The sequence below is a fragment of the Phaenicophaeus curvirostris genome, chromosome 9 (assembly GCF_032191515.1).
Source record: "Phaenicophaeus curvirostris isolate KB17595 chromosome 9, BPBGC_Pcur_1.0, whole genome shotgun sequence".
Lineage (NCBI taxonomy): Eukaryota > Metazoa > Chordata > Aves > Cuculiformes > Cuculidae > Phaenicophaeus > Phaenicophaeus curvirostris.
Genome location: NC_091400.1, coordinates 2,732,638 through 2,752,265, shown reverse-complemented (window position 1 = coordinate 2,752,265; position 19,628 = coordinate 2,732,638). Strand labels below are relative to the sequence as shown.

General features: G+C 36.2%; 1 protein-coding gene across 1 annotated transcript in view; it reads right to left on the bottom strand.

The window, feature by feature from the left end:
- The window catches only part of BICC1 (BicC family RNA binding protein 1), a 92,354-nt gene that overhangs the window by 11,994 nt on the left and 60,732 nt on the right, over window positions 1-19,628 (bottom strand). Inside the window, exons 4-15 of the mRNA XM_069864348.1 lie at window positions 12,977-13,056; window positions 12,527-12,685; window positions 11,579-11,632; window positions 10,404-10,598; window positions 9,195-9,446; window positions 6,976-7,107; window positions 5,657-5,843; window positions 4,102-4,260; window positions 3,529-3,725; window positions 3,105-3,246; window positions 1,843-1,999; window positions 306-471 (exon numbers count right to left, since the gene is read on the bottom strand). Of these exons, the coding sequence (XP_069720449.1) occupies window positions 306-471; window positions 1,843-1,999; window positions 3,105-3,246; window positions 3,529-3,725; window positions 4,102-4,260; window positions 5,657-5,843; window positions 6,976-7,107; window positions 9,195-9,446; window positions 10,404-10,598; window positions 11,579-11,632; window positions 12,527-12,685; window positions 12,977-13,056 (1,880 nt within the window). The remainder of the gene's footprint in view (window positions 1-305; window positions 472-1,842; window positions 2,000-3,104; window positions 3,247-3,528; window positions 3,726-4,101; window positions 4,261-5,656; window positions 5,844-6,975; window positions 7,108-9,194; window positions 9,447-10,403; window positions 10,599-11,578; window positions 11,633-12,526; window positions 12,686-12,976; window positions 13,057-19,628) is intronic.

Sequence of the window (19,628 nt, the reverse complement as noted above, 5' to 3'; positions counted from 1 at the left end):
TTTGCGTACATAACTCTCTTCTCAAAGCAACAATATTTTTTTTTTTTTGCACACAAATGATGCTTGCCTAGACTAATTCAGCCATCCAATTCATTCTGTAGTTCAATTTTTCTTATTCAACAGAAGCATAAGGGCTTTTTTGTGTTCAAGACATTGAGCTAACAATGCACTCTTCAGCTGAAAGAGTTAATGACTTTGCTGCTTTTACTGCAATGATAACAGCAAGTCAGTTTGCTAGTCAACAGTCATCTGCTTTGCAATTATCAAATTTTGTAATAGATTTGGGTTTATTCAGAGAAATGTACCCGTATATTTACATATGACGGCTGTGGAGCTAGACGTGCTCTTTCAGAGTTCTGCTGGGCAGCTGCTGCTCGCTCTGCTGCACGTTCACTTCCAGGAGCCTTTTTATCAGCCACAGGACTTTCAGAAGCACTTAACTCTGCATCCGAGAGCAACCTCTCTGCAGCACTGTGGGATCAAAGTCAGTATTAATTCCAGTTTTTTTTCCACAGAGGTGAACATTCAATGCCATTTTCATAACTAAGCTTTACCCAGAGAAGTTTAGCAACAAAATTCAAGAAATGCCAATACACAAACATCTCTGTTTTCAGCAATACTTCTAAAATCTCAGCTTTCTTTCTCCTGTTTCTCTGTCAGTGAAACAAAGCATGTATTGCTGCTTCCTATATTACCAAGTATGAGCTCAAATCTGAATCTATAACCTATGGCTATCTGTTACCTGGAATTATCACATGTAATCCTTGCAGAGTGTAACTTTATACGATTTAGCAGATTGATAGTACCAGGATAAGGAGAAATGCATAATGGGGACTTAGAAAGTTAATATGGGTCCTACTTGCTTTTAAAGTTTCAATAATTGCTGTCCTACATGCCAAAACAATCTCTTAACATGATCATTTCTTTGTAAAAATAAGCCACGTACTCTAGAACAGTACGAACTGTTACAACAAAGTGACTGTAGCTTAGATGCTGTGATGACCCCTGAAAAAAGCCTCAAGGAAACTGTGAGCACTATATCCTCAACAAAAAGAACAAGATATACAAACAACTGAGACTGGTTAGCAGGAAGCTTTAGATTTCTAAATTATGAGAGCAGAATTAATAAAATACATATTACAGCTTTAACAGTGTAAATAAATGAGGTAGGGGAAAATATGCATCTCAAAAGAGTGATGATAAACAGTTCCCAAAAGGAATAGTGCAAACACTAAAAGTAGATCAGACAAAACATTGCGTTAAGCACGAAACCTAAGTTGCCAAGACATATTATGACTCAAAAGAGCCTTTCCCCACTGCTGGCTCATTAGAAAAACCAAATAAACAAAAAAAATCATTGAGACAAGTGTTTGAGAACATGCTGTTATGCCCTGAGTATCATTTTTCTAAGAAGAAAACAGCTTCAGATACACACAAGTAAAAAGGTTGTCAGTAAGGAATTCTTCTCAAAGCAATCAATAAAGAAAAAAGTGCAAAAATGCATCCTTTAGAAATAGGTAATGACAGTTCCTCTGAAAAAACACCCAATTCTTTTGTGGGAGAAAGCAGCATATTTTTTTTTTCAAACCATAGAAAGATACTTAGTACATACGTAGAAAAAGCATTCAAAGTTTCCAGTTATCATACAAACTCCTAGTTTGGTATATTAAAGCCCAAATATCCTTTGGTATATTGAAGCCCAAAATAATTTTAAAAAATCAAGACAGTTTAAATAAGCTTTAAATATCTTACAATTGAACCACACCTTCTACCTCCCAAAACATGTGAAGACTTTTGTATGTTCAAAAATTCCATTAATCTGCATTTGTACATTTAACTTACTGTAAGTGAGAGTTTTTGGTGCCTTGCAGTAATTCAACCGTTTGCCTCTTAGCACAGGCCTGTTTGGAAGAGTTCATCATTTGCTTCAGATCACTAGTGTTTGCTGAATGGGACGGACTTCTTGGCATGCCGACTTCTACAAAAGCATCATTGCAACCTACAAGAGCAATAAAGAGAATAGTTAAACAAAAACACTCTTGTCTTTTAGTGAACTTACTGAAAAAATGAAAACTATAGAACAAAACCTGCCCTTCCTCCTCACAGAATCGCTCTAGTCTTCAGGGATAGCAACTTGGTCAAGGTTAAGAAGTCAGAAATTTAAGTTCAAACGCATATGAAAAGGTGTTAGTATTCACATATATAGTAGATACAAAAAGTGTCTCTAAAGTAAACTATTTTAAGTAATATTCATTAATATTAAATTTGAAGACTGAGACTTAGATGTGACTAAGTATTTCAAACAAATATGATTTTATATGCAGTTGTAATAAACCTTGCCAAGTGTTCAGATAACTTTTGCTGAAATAAAAGCTCCCCACTAGATATTCAAATATCTTTAGAATGTGTTTTTACAAATATTTGTCACCTTAATTAGGTAATGTACTTTTAATTCAAATCAGCATTTCAAATAACCACAAATCTTAATATAAGAGCATCTCCTTGTTGATCAATATTCACAAGGGAATCAAAGCCTTTATGCATATTTATTCAAATTTAAAGTGGAACTGGCTTTCCCTTCCTCCAAGAATGGCAGGAACAGTTCAGTAGTTCCTTTAGCTTCTAAGGGGTACATCACTAAAATGTCGTTATAAAACAACATTTAAAATAATCTGTTTGTCAGTTCCATTCAGGTTTGATCTACAAAATTTTCTGCAATAACCTTCTCAAAGGCATTAATTCTTTCCTTTCATTAAAAGTCAAAACATAACTTTGTTTAAACCAGCAGAGATTGCTTCAAGCAATGAAGCTAAGCTGCTGTAAAACATGCATTTTCATAGGTTATTTCCCTCTGCGCCTAGGGAAATAAATAAAAGTTACAAGAGTATTTATGTTGACTTAAGGTGCTTCTATCAACAGTACAGCTCAGACAGTTCAGCTTGTATTTACTTTCTTTGACAACAAATCTGGGAGATTCAGCAATATTTTCCTTCAACATGCCTGCAACACAAATACATGAGCAATAAATTTACATTTTGGTTTCATTAGAAAACACAGACTGTACAAACACTACCAGACAAAAGAATGAAATGTCAAAATCTTACCTTCTGTACTATTTGATTTGGCAGCTACTTGTTCTGAGGCACCATGAGTACCTGTTTGTCTTACCGAATCACTGTGGTTTGTGCTCAACACATTTTCTCCTAGTGATGTGGCAGACAGTGCAGCATACTTGATATTTGAGGTCTGAAATGATTGTGAAAAATCACTGAAGTGATTGTCATGCTTAAGGAAATATTGAAAGAATTTCCTTTTTCTGTCTGTACAGGGGAACAAGCAATTCATTCCTGATCTAGGAGAACAAAATGATTTGAATGTTCCATTTTTCAGTCTGAGTAATATTTTGAAAACACCACTATTCTATTTCTAAACTTAGCAGCTTTAAGAATCTACTAATTTAGCTTTCAGCTTTACTTAGCAGAGGTCTATGACAAACAGATCTGATTCTCTAGAGATCATTTCACTTACCTTTACATGACCATTTAAAGAAGGCGAGCCTTTTTTACTCTCCGATTGCATGCCATTAACATGGACTTCAACAGGAGTCAAGCCTGGTGGTGGAGATGGAGTGTTTTGACTATAATTAGGTACTCCAGACAACAGAATACTAGTTAAGGTTGCTTGAGCAGTAGATGGTATCATTAGGTGTGGAATAGCAGAAAAACCTGTAATAAAATTTGGTTGCGTTCTGATTAAGTTTCTCATTTAACTTTTTCAGGCATTGTAGTACCTTACATAAAGCTCTACCTTGATGTAACTTCGATACATCACTAAAGTTTCCACTAGAACAGCTTGCCACAAATTTAATGCTTTATCTAACCATTACTTTGTAGGTTAATGGTTTTCTATATACAGCAGATTAAAACATTGCATGTGACAGCATGTCATAACTTTATATAAAGTTATAACTTTAGATTTGAGTACAATTTATACAATTTATTATTAAGGTTCTAAAGAATGAGTTATCCTGGACTTTTCAATAGTCTTACTAATAATTTACTATTACATAGTTCAATTAACTCAGATTTAGCTTCTACCAACCTGTGGCATTTGTGTTAGCAATAGATGTTGCCCATAACGTGGGACTCGGTGTGCCTGAACTTGGACTCTGCAAGGGACTCACAGAGCTATTAAGGGCATTCAACAGAGAGTTTGGAGCAGTTGAGGTGTTGACTGACAGGGCTGTTGGACCTAAAAGGCCTGCAAAAGATAATGCAAGTGAATATTTTGATAAGACTTACAGAAACCCTTTTCCCACAAAAGTAGCGATTAAAAATAAACTCCTGCTAAACTGCACCAGTATGTATTTCAAAAATTTAAACAGAGCACATTAAGAATGCTTGCTCTGAAACTAGGAATCATATATCCAGAAGAACTGGAGAACCTTTTATGTCCTTCTACTGGACTCTAACTACTGCCATAACAAAGTCTGTGCTGGCAGCTTTTCAGACTCACCTGCCCCTCCACTGCTTCCGTCAGTTTGTATCAGAGAAGCATCTCTAGAGAAGAGGAAAGCAACTGCACCTCATAACCTTGCTTTCATTTCAGACAATAACCTTTCTCTCAGCTCATATGAATGACTCACCACTTCCAACTAAGAACTACTTAGTTTTTTTTTCACCTTCAATACTGACTCATCCCCCAATTCCATTGTCTATTTATTTCCCAAAGCATTCCCTCAAACCAGCCCTTCACGTATGAGTATTCACAAGGCAGTCAAGCACTACACCAACCCCAACAAGTAGGCATGAGAAGAATGGTAACAAAAGCAGCGTTAAAAACCACAGTCAAATGGCACAAACACTTACTCCTTTGTGACCCCCCCCAAGAAAGCATGTGACATAGAACTACACAGCACTCCTGGATGGCAAGTTACAAGGGAGCCTGGTGGTTACATGGGAACTGCGAGTTTCAAGAACCAGTGTTAATATTTATCACTAAATCCTTCTGAGACTGTTTGATTTTCTATACACTTCTGATGATAAGGTATTTGCCAAGCTTGAAAATAAACTAGTAATTCCAGTCTGGACTACATGCTTCTTCTATGGAATTACATTAAGACACAAAACTTACATATTTCTGTCCTAAATTTCATCCTGATAATTAAGATCTAAACTATTAGGACATGCACCCTTCAATTACAGCGAGATATAGCCAGAACTGAAACGTGGCATTAGCTATGTTACAATTCATGGTATTGTCAACAGGCTTAAATAGCTACCCAAACTCAGTACAGCCTGAGACATCACAATACTGTGAAAGAAAAACTTCATTTGAAAAGGTTCTTCTGCAGGTTGTAAAAGCAATGTCCTACTTCACCTATACTTCCTTCCCTTTCACTTTCAGCTGAGTGGTCTGCGAGCTCCAGGAGAAAGTTCTACAGAGATGAGTCACACAGCTGATTACAAAAGCCTTGAAAAGTTTTACAGTAACAACCCCTTGAAAGGGCAGATACTTCTGGAATTCTCTAATGCTTTAATGTAATTCCTTAAGCAAAACACACATCTGGTGCTTTTTTTCTCATGCAAGTGAATTAAGATTTAAACAAACATATCTATAACAATAAATAAAGATATATTTAGAACAGAACGCATACCAAGCCCAGTGAGTCCTAGTCCTGCTGAGGACAAGATATCCAACCCAGGACAAGACAGACCAACAGGGCACGAGACAGTAGAGGGATTTGACGCTACGGTAACTCCGCTACTTTCAAGTCCCAAGAGACATTTCCGTGCCTCATACATATTTAAGGCATTTCGTTCAACGCTTTTTACAATCACAGACTGTAGAGAAAGAAAACAAAAAAACAACAAAAAATAAAACCAATGAAAACCACAACTATACAACATGGATCTGCAACACACAACTCTTCTTAATACTACCTCATGGCTATTAGTAACAAAGCAGTGTGAAACAGCATGAGATAATGTCCATTAGCAGCTACTCAAACTCACTGGCCTCAGTTGTACATTTAGGGATTCTGTGCATTTGACAATGAGAATACTGCAAGTCCTTTCCGTCTAAGAAAACCAATTATTATTGTTCCTTGGTGCTATTCGGTGGATTAAATCCTAAGTGCCCCAAGATTTAGAGAAGACAACCCATAATTAAAATCTGGTCTTGGCACATATCATAGCTTTATACCTCAAAGTGGACAAAAAAGTTGTTCATACTAAATCCAGCTATTAAATTCATAGCTGTCTGAGAATAAGGTAACAAATGGCTGGAAAATAAAATTACAAAACCCATCATTTGTTTCTTGTACATTCTCTACACGTATTGATTTTATAAACACCTATCCACAGAAGGCTGCTTATTGATATAACGGAATGGTCATTTAATGATTTGAAATTTTTGCCTGTTACGGCATTCAATATAACAATGCAGATAACTAGGAGTCTCCTATCCACACTTGTCTGAATATTTCACAATTAGCATTTCCCATGTGAGGTATTTTGTAATCTGTTTTTTGTGGTTCCTTTCAACATCTTGTGTAGAACACAATCAGACTTCTCTCAGTCATATTTGTTTTTTCAGGTTTCTTTTTGTTTAATTCTGATTGCTAAAGAACTCTGCAGTGATGTGGGGGACCTGCAATTTAAGCTTAATGTCTTTAAAAACAAATCCAGAGTAGTTCTAGTCAGATACAATTTATCTCCTCATAGTTTATTTTTTTTATCAGCATCTCCCATACAAAAGCTAATCTCTATATTGTTAATTGTTTAATAAAAAAGTCAAATTACCATAAAAGAGAGCTTTTGTAACATATAAATTGATATATCAAGTAGAAGATATATATTCCCTTAACAAGCTCATGAATCCGTTAAGCTAGGGAGGAGGAGCAGACATGTCAACTCATCAGCTCTGTCAAGTTGTGATGAAAACCTAAAAAGAATAGATTAGCTTTTCACCAACCTTGCTTGGTTGCTTTGGCTTCGGTTTAATGCTTATAAAGACATCTAACTGTTCCATTAGCTGTGTTATAAACTGTGGTTCTACTTCAATTTCTTCCTTCATATCAAACATGAGCACAAGAGGAAGGCAACCCTGAGAAGACAAAATGCAAAAATTAATAGGACTTATAATCTACCCTTTTCCCATGAAAATGTTAGCAATAAACTGAAATACAGAGACTGTAACTTGTACATCACAACAAAGCCAGTTCAGAACAAACATCTGGTGGTATAACAGTGAAATGATTTGTTGAATATATGACGTTCCAATCAGCACGTACGCACCCCGCATCAGCTATTTATAGAGACCCAGAGGTGTTTGGATGATTCAGATTTGGAAACTACTATTACCTATTAAATCAGAACAAGATATTGTCAGAAACTGATAGCAGGACTCTCACATTAAACTACAGTTGAGAAAAGGAATCAATTTTGAAAAAAATTCTCTGTAAGTGACAATTACCTAAGTCTTAATTTTTACTTTTCTCTTTCCTTGTCCTACATCAGCTATGGATGACATCTCTGAAACACTTGAAATAAGGCAACTTTAAGTGAAAAGGTAAAGCACTCCTAATAAAAGCCCAAACCCAAGAAACAAACTCAGCAGTCACAGAATGCCTAGAAATTATTAGACCGCTACTTCTCATAAAGTAACAAAAATAGAGGGCACAATCTTGGTAAAAAACAAATCATACTTTTTGTGAATTTAGATTCACAATAAAATAAGCATAATCATATGTCTCAGGGAAAAAAGCCACAATAAAATCTATTCAAGAAAGTGATCTTGCTTAATGAGTTCCCAGCTTTTGCTTCAGAATGAAAAGCAGCAAATTGGTATATTTATTCTTCAGATCAGTAGTTCAGTATAATTTTATACTTAAATAGTACTTCTCAACAGTACCACCTACAGCAACACTATACTTTCCAAACCTACATTAAAGTAATTTTAAGTTACCGAAATTTAAAGCAAAGCATCTTAAGTATTTTGAAGGGAGACTGAACAAACACAGCTTACTTCACAAAGTGAATTTGCCTGAAAAGAACAATTATGAATCAAGTCTATTTAAAAATGAAAACTGGGGTTTGAAGGGGTCAATCGAGTCTGGCAAATCAACAAACGGCTGCAGAACTGCTTTGGCTACTTAGACCGTGGGACTTGACTTGAGAAACCTGGTCTACTGGTGGCTGATGGGGTCAGTCTATCTGTCAGAGAAGGGGAAGAGCATCTTTGGTCACAGGCTTGCCAACCTGGTGGAAAGGGCTTTAAACTGAAGTTGCCAAGGGAAAGCAACCTCAATCCACCCCACTCCTACCAGCTCGATGTCAATTCTAGCAATAGATGCAAGAGCCTGAAGAAGGGTCGTACGTCAGCAGCAGAGCACTTGAAGGGATATAACCATCAATATAACTGCATAAACAGAAAGGCACCATGTTTTTGTTTTCCACTGCACAGCTCGGCACAGCGCAATGTAGGAGAGATGGGGAGAGAGATGTCGACTTCTGGACATTTGAATTGGATTTGAGTCAAATTCTCCCATGTGTTGTTCTTAAGTATCCATATATATAAAAGTTTGTGTACCAGCATTAGTACTACAACAATGCTTGAAGGCTCCTGTAAGGCTTAAAGATCAATGCAACATGTACAAACAATAATAATATTTATTACCTGAGCTTTTTTTATAATAGGTCATATAGTTCTGAGGCTGTGGTATTAGAAAGAATGTTAGACTGCAGATTGAGTATTTCCTATGGTCCCCCAGATTCCTTAAAAACTTGCCTAAACTGGAGCCAAGGAATTTCTGCCACTTCCTTCCAAAAGAAACCTCCTTACCTTATAAACATGGAAAAAGAAGGTTGGCAAAGCAAACCAGACAACCCACCACCCAGGAACAAAACCCTCCAAAAATCTGTCTTCCACTCAGAAGCACACTGTTACCATAAATTTAAATTGCTTATGCAGCACTTGCATTACCAAGGTTATTTTTCAAATCATGATACCAGATATTATTTTAGATAACTACAAACACTTAACACTGACAAAAATAGAGCACTCAAATCAATCAGGTTTTTGCTATGTGAGTACTAATCCTTCCTTGCTAAGGCTAACTTGCTTTTCGCTCATAAATATATGCAGAATGAATATGGCATTTTTATCAAGCAAGTTTCACTGAAAGTATTTACCATGAGATATTGCCTGGCAAGACAGACAGACTCAATTGTGCCTTGGAGGTAGACAGTGGATTTCTTCTGTGGGTTACTAGGGTCAGGGAAGTGGATCTGAGCACCAGTCCTCTGCATGATATGTTTGATGTTACTGCCATTTCGACCCATCATAAAGAGATGATGCTGCGCTGCGATGTCTAGTTGTGTGCTCACAGGGATTGCAGAAGCCAGGCTCCCAGCTAGGTGTTCTAAAAGCATGGCTGTTCCTTCCTGCAGGGGAGATGCAGGAAACGAGTGAAACAGTGCTCACAGGCATAAAAAGACATTTTAGACGGTTTCATTTCATGCGTTCCACATTCAATATAAAGAAAATTCTGGTTTGTGTGAAAACCTGCCTGATTTGTCAAAGGTAACAGATGGACTAAGCTACTATCTTCATTTTATGACTAAATGCATTGTTTAATTGCTGTTGTAAAGTTGCAAGATTGTCAAGAAATTTGATCCAAACAAACTTTTGGTGCCTATATACAGCAACAAAAGTCAATAGACATTTATTTGGGTAGGCACACTTGCAAAAACATCTTTCAATTTTGACCAAAGATGTTCTTACTGGCTTGAGATATATACATCCAAGACTGTTATCGGACTGTCACGTAGTTAAAAAGGAAGCTTTTTAATTTTTAACTTCAATAGGCTCATGGCAGCTCCTTTACTTGACTGTCAAATTCACATCTCCCATGCTGGTTTTGCAAGACCAGTTTTATTGACTGCTAGCTTAACTTTCAACATTAGGTATTTGAGTGCATGTTGAGAAGATCAAAGCATGAAGAAGTTATGGGGGCGGATGGGGCTGGGTTTTTTTTTGTTTGTTTGTTTGTCTTTAATTTTGTGGGGGTGTTGTTTTTTTCTTTTTAAAGTAAAAGATGGGCAAGCTTAGCACATCTTCTAGAACCACTGGAAACCCAAACAGATGTACAAGGGACAAAATCCAGATTAAAAACTTAGCACAATCAATGCTAAATTGTACATTTAAAACTATTTCCTATGCATTTTACATTTCATTTATATCAGTTAAGTTTAAAAAAGCCCAAGCCCTCAAGCTTCAAAAGTGATTATACAATAATAAAGTGTATTGATGAGGCAGGATATAATATTAACATAGTTCTTAAGTATCTAAATTATGAATATATTTATGACATGCAGAAATCTACTTCAAAAAACACATACCTTCACAGCACTAGTATTATTTTGTGACCCTCTGACAATGACTGTAGCACCATACATACGGGAGCGTTGTTTAAAGGAAACTGAAATATTATATGTCTGAGATATATGTTGAATTGTGGGAGAATTAGGATCTGGGATTGGTTGAAGAATTCCAGCAATAGGCAATTCAAACATAAGTACCAATGGAAGCAGCTCCTATAACAACATTGAAGAGCACATATTGAAAACTGAAATCATACTCACTAAGACTACAATCATTATATTATTGAGTCATAATGTATTGGTCAACAATGATTAAACTGACATAATACATCCTCTGCTCAGGGTCCATTGATAAAAATACTATACCTTGAGCTGGAAAAAGGCACAGATTTTTCCAGGGACATGAAACGTACTTTATTTGCATAGGCTTTTTTGTTTGTGGTTTCTGACCCCTCCTTTCCAAATGGCAGGATATCTTGCAACTATGTAGGAAAAACAAGGCCAGGTACACATCCACAAACAGGTGAATGTTTGTACAATTTCCTAGAAAAGTCTTTTCCGTCACGGATTAATTGGAGCTCTGAAATCAGCTACAAAGCTACATAAACATCAGCTTCTTTTATGACTGTCAAGACCAAGTTCGTGTAAGTGACAGTGACCAAAGTGTTGTCACTTTGACAGCAACTGCAAAAAAGTTCTCGTAATTTATTAGATTTATAATTATCCATGCGGGAATACACATACAAATCAAATCTAGAAAGTAAAGTGCTATGAGAGGAGAACCAAATTCCATGAAATTATTTACGCAAATTGTATGCGAAGATGGTTAAAATTAAAAAGGCAATTGCCTTTCCTAAGTCATAGATTCACATACGATGCCTGAGCTTCTACAGGCCATCTTGCAGAGGGTAAGTTAAGATTAAACACAATATGTGATGCTTTATGTCTCGTGTGTCCTGTAGACTTCACATTCAAGGTCCACATATTGGGCTAATTAAGAATATGGCCAGAATGGAAACCACTGTTATTATGATACCCTTTGCATTTTACTTATATGGATACTCACATTTGTTCTTACATTTCTGCTGTCATAAGACAGAGCCAGAAAATCCTAGAGTTTTCAAAACTATATTTTATTTTTTTTTTACTTTCAGGTGTTTTCAAGGGAATACTATACTGAAATAGACTATTACCCGAATTCTAACTCTTGCAGACTCCACTCCAGCTGGCTGTCCTGCAATAGACACCTGGAAGAGGAAGAATATAGAAAACATAATATCACATTTTCAAATGAAGACTTTATTCAGGTGCTTGTGCTGTCTTTTCAAATTTTTTTTTCCGAAAATTAACACTTATCTTACACCTAGTGACAAGCTAAGTGTTCTCTAAACAGTAGCTGAACCTAAAACCAGTTTAAAAATAAATAATAACAATAAAAAAACCACCTATGAATATTATAGCATTTTAACATAAATAGGGTTAAACAACTAGAAAAAATGGATACATCAAACAATACAGTTGTTTCAATCAAATGATGGAATTACTACTGCACTTCTCAGCTCAGTGCTAATATTGAACAAAAGTAGGTTTTCTTGAACATTTTGAAATTACTACAGTTTGCTCAGCAGCCCCTAAAATGCAAAGAGCGAATTCTGAATACAGTGATGAAAGACTTGAAAGTAAACATTCTGGTAACATTAGCATTACAAAAGAGGTACAGTTCAGGTTCAATGACTTATTCTAATAAAGCTGAACTCTCATAATAGGACATTCATTTTTGCTAGCTATCCAATGAGTTCAGCTTTCAACTAAGTTACAACATAAGCCAAAACCATCAAGAAATTAATCAATAAGCTCAATAAGTCATGTGTTGAACAGGAAAAAATTTACAAAAGCAGTGCTTTCATACCGCTTCTCTACTATTCACAGTAAGTTGTTGACCTTGTATGCTCCAAATAATTTTAGTTTTAAAAAATTAAAAAGATTCATGAGCCATTACAAATTATTTCCATCTGGTTTTAAATAACTGTTGACTTAGGAAGTCCCATGCTTTCCACGTTGTGTAAATACCAATCCCCAATCTCCCTGAACATGATTCCACAACCCTCCCCAAAACGAGTTAAATACTAATCAGTACTTACTTGGTTGCTTTTCTCTGCTTGATTATTCCTGTTTGAGTCTGGAAAATGGATATGGCATCCCGTTTCCTCCATCACCTTTTTAATATTATTGCCACCTTTACCTATCACATGAGAATGTTCTGTATGTGAAACATCCATCTTCAGGGTTACCCGATTGCTCTGGAAATCAAGCACTCACGATTAGACCAATCCAGTTAACAAACTATACACATTTCTAGCTATACACTGGAAAATATTATTTCTATACAGTTCAGATACAGAAAATGCAGTTTAAGCAAATATTTTCTTGTAGCATGTTTACATACATGTGTATACAACAAATGCCAACATCCAGAAGGAATATATTGCAGGCATTGCTTCGGAGCTCTCTCTTTAACTGAGCAGATTTAAAAAGATCACTGTCACAAGATCAAGACATCATGGTGATATTCAAATTAAGTTCTTTCTTACTTTTGTGTCCAAGACAGACATGATTTTTTCTTTCGCTTCTTTAACATTCTCCTTTTTTCCAGAAACTTTAATATGGGGATCTATAAAAGAAAAAGAGACTGGTAAGAAAAATAAAGTATCGAAAATCCCCTCGTTGCTTAAATATATTTCAGTGATGGACTGTACCACCAACCTTTGGGATTCAGCTAAAAACCAAATCCATTGTCCCATCCCTTCAGCCCCACAATTTGGATTACCAGATGAGTCTATTATACATGATAACCAAACTTGAAATATAAAGAAGCCAAATGCTAAATGTACATCACAGCATTATAAAGATTATCTGCAATACAATTACATAGCTACACCATCATTTCTTCTCAATCAAATATTAAGAGGACAACTAAAAGCTTTTGGACAGCCTTATTCAAAATTAAGACAATGTCTAAGAAACTCACACCAATCTCGAACATACCCTCATCATCACTTCATTATATTTGTCTCCAGAACCATCCTCTGCACTTTCAACTTGACAATAATGGTGCCTCCACCACAAGTTCTCTGACTGAAGTTATTAATTCAAATGTAAATGACACTTTAAGAACTCAAATCTCTGAAGTGTCAAGTACATAAACCAAGATTTGTCAAGGTATATATCCAGAGGGAACACCAGCTGATGGCCCAGTGAGATCTAAAATATCAATTCTGCAATACAGTTCAGTTTGCATTTTAATTTTCCAGTCATTGTCCTTAAACAGCAGAAGATGCTGTGCTGAGCTATCAGGTAAGGTTCTGCATTCTGGAGCATACATCTGGTCAGAAAGTACAGAACTGATTATGGAACTAAAACAAGTGTCAATTACTCAAAAACGTGTGAAAATTACACATTAGATAGTTTAGTAGCACCATCTGGTGTCCAAAAGCATAAAGTGCCACAATGCAAATTTGTTGTCGAAACATTAGGTATAGGTTCAATTAAACCAAAACATAAAATACCCAACTACCATCCAAATTTCTAAGTATTAGAAACAAAGATATGATTTTACAGGTGATGACTTTGCCTTTTCCCAGTTCTTGATTCCTCTGCCCTTTTACAGCATACCAGTGCTACTTCTCCTGTGGTAGGATGAACTGTTCTAAAAAAAAAAAATTGTAAACCCTCTTCCAGCTAGTGAATTTAATTATGCTAGACAGATACATACATTTTAGGGTATGTAAAAGTAAATACATTCTCAATGGCATGAGAAAACATAGCCCTACCACAACATTTCTGCCTTTCTCATCATCTCAATGATTGAACTCACTACTAATGCCAAATAATACATCTTCAGTTTGAAAACTCGTTTCACCCAGTTGAAAATTTAAACTGTTTAAGCCATGCATAGATCCTCTTTTTGTTCCAACAATAAAACACCTCTGCAAAGGTTTTGAGCACATTCAGCTGGGGATACAGAAAAGCAGAAGTTCGGAATGCAGGATTCAATGCCAAGTTTCATGAAAGTCAAGAAAAATGCAGCATTCTGAGTTCTGAGAAGCATATATTTCATTTTTAAAAATGGAATATCTATAGTCACAAAAACATGGCGTGCACACAGAATCTACAGAAGCTCAAAAAAATCTGCTGCTTCAGACTTTTCACAATGGGGCAAAGCAAAAAAAAAAAAGAAATAAAAAGAAAAAACCACAACAAAATAGTCTTAAGGGAATTTTTTCTTTTCTTTTTTTAAGTTGACAGTAAGCCATGTGGTTCTAATGTGTTTAAGCTGAATGATATTTGAAATGGATGTCACAGGCAAAAATTCCCAGAAGCACATTCTAGCACACTATGTATGCTCCAAGTGCTCTTTAGAGGCAAGCAGGAAAAACACAAAACCAGACCACCACTCTTTGAGGGCTGATTTTCACATATTTGTAAACATTATATTTTAATACACATTTTGTTACAAATATGAAAAATATATGAAATCAAGCCTGGCATCCTATTGGTACCAAAGAAGATTACTACCACCCTGTAATATTATTTAGCCATGGTTGAAAATACATTTTAGAACACTTATTTTTTCCATTTCCCATCTCAGCTTCACTCATGTTTCTGTTGATACTGACAGCTTCAGCAAAAAAAAAAAAACCCTCACATATTTCTACAATAAAATCTTTCTTTGGTCTTTTTAGGGGAAAAACAGCTCAATTACTCACTTTAAAAACAAAAGCAAATTGGAATCCCCAAAGCAGAAAGTAATCCAGTGACACCAGTGACAATTCTAAAATATGCTATGAAATCTTTCAAAACTGGTCTTACGTACCTTCTCCTTACTTGGCACGGTGGTTGGTAACAGACATGAAACAGCTCATTTTTAATTTAAGAGAATCTTTGACAATCGCTCAATCTTTCCTTCAAGGAAATACGATTTAGATATGACATCCATACCAAATTTTGCATAAGAGGAGTCACTTTAACTCTTAGAACTGGCTTTGCAAGAGTTGAAAGTACATCGAAATTATGTATGATCTGCTGGGAAGTCAACAGGTATCCAAATAATACTGAATCAATCAACAAAAAGAACTTCAGGAATTATTTAACAACTCAGAGGGGCAAGCAGATCTTATAACCCAATTTTCTGCATATTACAGACCCTTACATTTCTTCAATGTACCTCTTTATGGAATTAACGAGCTTGTTTGCATTGCAGTCCCTCTGGAAAACATGGAAAAGGGGAAAACTCTAATAGTTCATCACTTTCAGCCTCCCAGATCTGTACCAGATTGTGACAAGTTTTGCACTTAAGCTCTTGTTCTACCCCCTCCTTGTCTCCATTAGCTACAGATGCTAATCAAATCACTTATCATTACACCAACTTGTTTTGGAGATTCACGCCTGTTTATTAAATTCTTCTGAGTCCAACCCTAAATGCCACATTTTGAGCAATTAAGAAAAATAAGATAGAGAAGCTGCCCATTTTCTCCTGGTTGAATTAATTGTCAAAGTAAAGACATCCCTGTTCCTGTTTTTAAATGCTACACCACAGGCCAGTCTACTGGGAGATACTCAAAGGTAACTCCTCTGAAATATCTTGGAAGCCCAGTGCAGATGAGGCTGCATTTGACCTCAAACGACTGTCTTCTAAATAGAGAAATCCTGTCACTAATTGAACAGCATTTACATTCAGTTCCAGCTTTCTGGTTAATCCAAATTATTTTGTGGAAAAGACTGAAACTGGATAGTATCTGAAAATTGTTTTCATGATCTCTATGTGAATAGACCGTGTAAGGTCTTTGTGCATCCATACAAGGGAGTAATTAGAACAGTTGACTTAAGATTTCTAAATGCTTTCTGAAGCTGTTGCCACCAATAAGTAACCAAATACATCAAAAATGGTTCCAGGCAATTTATTACTTCTTGGCACCACAAACTTAGGGTGTCTGGTACTAGCATATATCAAGTGATGTTTGTTTGCTATTATATTCACATTAGACTGGGCTGAACTTTACGTGCCACCTATTTTCCACACACAACCATTTGTTCCATTTTTACAGTTATGTCTTTTGTTTTAGAAAAAAATTACTACCTTGCCTTAGTACCAAGGCAAAAATGCTTGTTAGATAAAGCTCTAAAGTTTAGATTTGAAACATATGCTGGGCGTGACTGTAGCATTCTCAACAGACAAGGTCAAAAAACAAGAGAGAAGGGACTCTCAAGAGCATGAGGAGGACTGTCAGGCATGAAGGTATAGCAGGTGTAATTCATGTAGTTTTATCAGTAAAGATAAGCATAAAATCACCTCCCAGTCAGTACCTAGAATGAGTACGGGAATGAGATCTTCTCATTCACTGAACAAGAGCAACCGATTCCCACAGAAATGACTCTTACAGAGATCAGGGCCATAAAAATGCCATTTTTGTCAAGATGTCAACTGGATCAGATCATCGAGATGCTATGCCATATTTCAACCGTGAGGGACACTGGGTTTGGAACCTATTTTTTATTGAGGAAAAAAATAAAAAGTCCCATTCCCCTGTTGTTTCTAGTTCCGGGTTGTTTGTTTTTTTTTTTTTATGGGGGGTTGGTTTTGGTTTTTTAAGCTTCTGAACACAACTGCAAGGATACTTTAAATAAAAGTAGAATCAGAGCAAAGAGCAGATGTCTATCATAAATGAAGAAATGATATACTAAAGATCTAAAAACTATCTATGTGCACAGGACCAGCTCTTCAGAAGAAGTCTGTGTGCTAAAAGCATATAGGGCTCTAATGCTTTAAATACAAGTGTGGTATCACAAACTGTAAGAAGATTTTGACTCATAAGACACAATGTGATTAGTGTCTATCAAAACAACAACAAAAAAATTGTATGGTAATCTATCTTTTAATCAATTTTGATGAGCAGTATCTTTTTGCCTGAAGGACAGACAGGAAAGAAATTTAATTTTAACAAGTTCCCCTCACTCTCAAGAAAGGGGGAATATTTACCTAAAATAGAAAGCTACAGTTACACAACAGAAAATGCTGGAAATTTTTCTCATCAGTCTTCAGACTTCTGCCCTGAAGTGGTCTTTTATTGCTCCTATCCTCAAATTCCTCACTCCATACTTTGGCAGAGTTTCAGCCTCCTTGGTCTTTGTCCACAGCTATACCAGGAGCCTCCAGCCTTTTAGCTACTATTGTCTGCAACATTTCAGTAAACAAAATAAAATTCCTCCAAGGAAAAATACATTTGTGCCAGTTACACCAACTTTTGCCAGACAAGGACACTTCAAATAACTAGAACATTTAACTGTGCAGGCATCTCCTGCAAATCAGACGTTACATTTAACGTCCGTGCAACCTCTTCAGACCACAGGTATGCATCTAGCCTGTTTGCAGGATGAACAGACTTCACTTAAATTACAGAAACATCACTGTTCTAAAAATAGCTAGGCAACTGGGCAGCACCAGGGCAGATGGCAGTCATTACAATAAGTAGCTGATGAGGATCTGAATAGCGCATGAGTATTGCTGAACTTGAGCCATTCAAAGAAAAAACAAAAGACAAAAGAGACCTAACAATTTTAAGGACAAGTTCTGAAAATATCTGCCCCCAAAATTACTAGCAAAACCACACTAAGCTATACAAAAAGTTAAAAGAAAGAAAAAGCCAAATAAACATGTTAAGTTGGTATGTTCAACTGGAAGAGCGAGTACATTATTCACCCTACAAGATGAAACATAGGTCTATAAAACAAGCAAACCAATCAAAAAAGGCAAGTAGAACCTCCTGTTAGTTCAGAAAAAGGCATAACTGACTAGAAACAATTTATTTGATGCTTTTAAATAAATTAAGAAATACTGTATGTTCAGTCATTAGAGTGGATATTCACTGACCAAATTAGATGGAATGATGACAGCCAAGACAGACTTGAAATAGGCTCAATATTTTCCCATGGAGAAGGTAAAATTAAGGCTAAAAGCATGCAGAAAAGTGCTCACAATTAAAGGTATATGCAAGTAAATTGATTGAATATGAAAGGAAATTTGTCACTTGGACAGTGCTTGCTGTTGGCTTATCAGTTTAAAAGATTTCTCACCCTCTCTCCAACGCACCTCAGTGCACTTATTTCACCTGTGGTATCTAAAGCACAGAAGGAAGAAAGCTACTCATGTATTAAGGCAGAACATAATGAGCCATTTCCTACTACAGACTCCCCAGGTATCCTCAGACCTATTACTCAAGAGCACAGGGGTTTTTTGTTTTCTTTTGGGTTTTTTTTGTAGTTTAAATTAGACTGTATCATCACCATCTCTGAACGAGATTTCAACCAGCAAACTTGGGCATGATCAAAAGCCTAGCCAAAGCATCACACAAATCAACAGGGGCCACAAGCAATTAATAGTGTCTTTAGAGTAGACATATCCTGAGGCTCTGGGCATTCTAGGGGATCTATTTGCTGCGGACAAACAACTGATTACAAAATGTCCTTGGTAAACACTGGAGCCACCGCCTATATGCATGCACATACTTGAAAGACACTGTTTTCTCAGAGTTTTGACTCTTAGCTTTCTCCCATACTGGCACCTGACTCTAGATCATCTTGAGAAGAACTTTAATTCTAATAAGCATAGGAGAAGGAAGCTGAGAAAAAATAAATACTTGTTGCACTGCTTTTGCCACAGCTCCAGGGAAAGCAGTTTTCATGCAATCCTTTGCTCTTTTTACATTTTGGTTGCTCTTACGCAGTTACCTGAAGAACATTAAATATCAGAGCATGGCTTCTCAATCCTGCACCGTAACAACTGCATAATGGTGAAACCTACTATCACCTCCTTACTTCTCTCCACCATTTCTAAAAATACATGTATATACACACATACATACAGACACGTGTATACATTGAGATTCATGAAGGAGAGACTGGGTAAATACTGACCTTACACACACACAAAACAAAAGAAATGCTGTGCAACAGCTGGTAGAGCAAAGAATCTTGTTCCTCAAAGATTTCGTAGTGTAGGTCAAAAGAAAACTTTAAAATTTGTAACAGGCTACTTTAAATAAAACAGCTTCTTCAAGCGAAGCAACTGTTTGACACAGCCACACAAATGAAACAAAATAAAATTAGGAGAACTTCTATATCAAACACAGCCGAACCCCACATTAGGGTCTCCTAGCAGTCTTGAAATGTCCCAGAAGAACATATAAA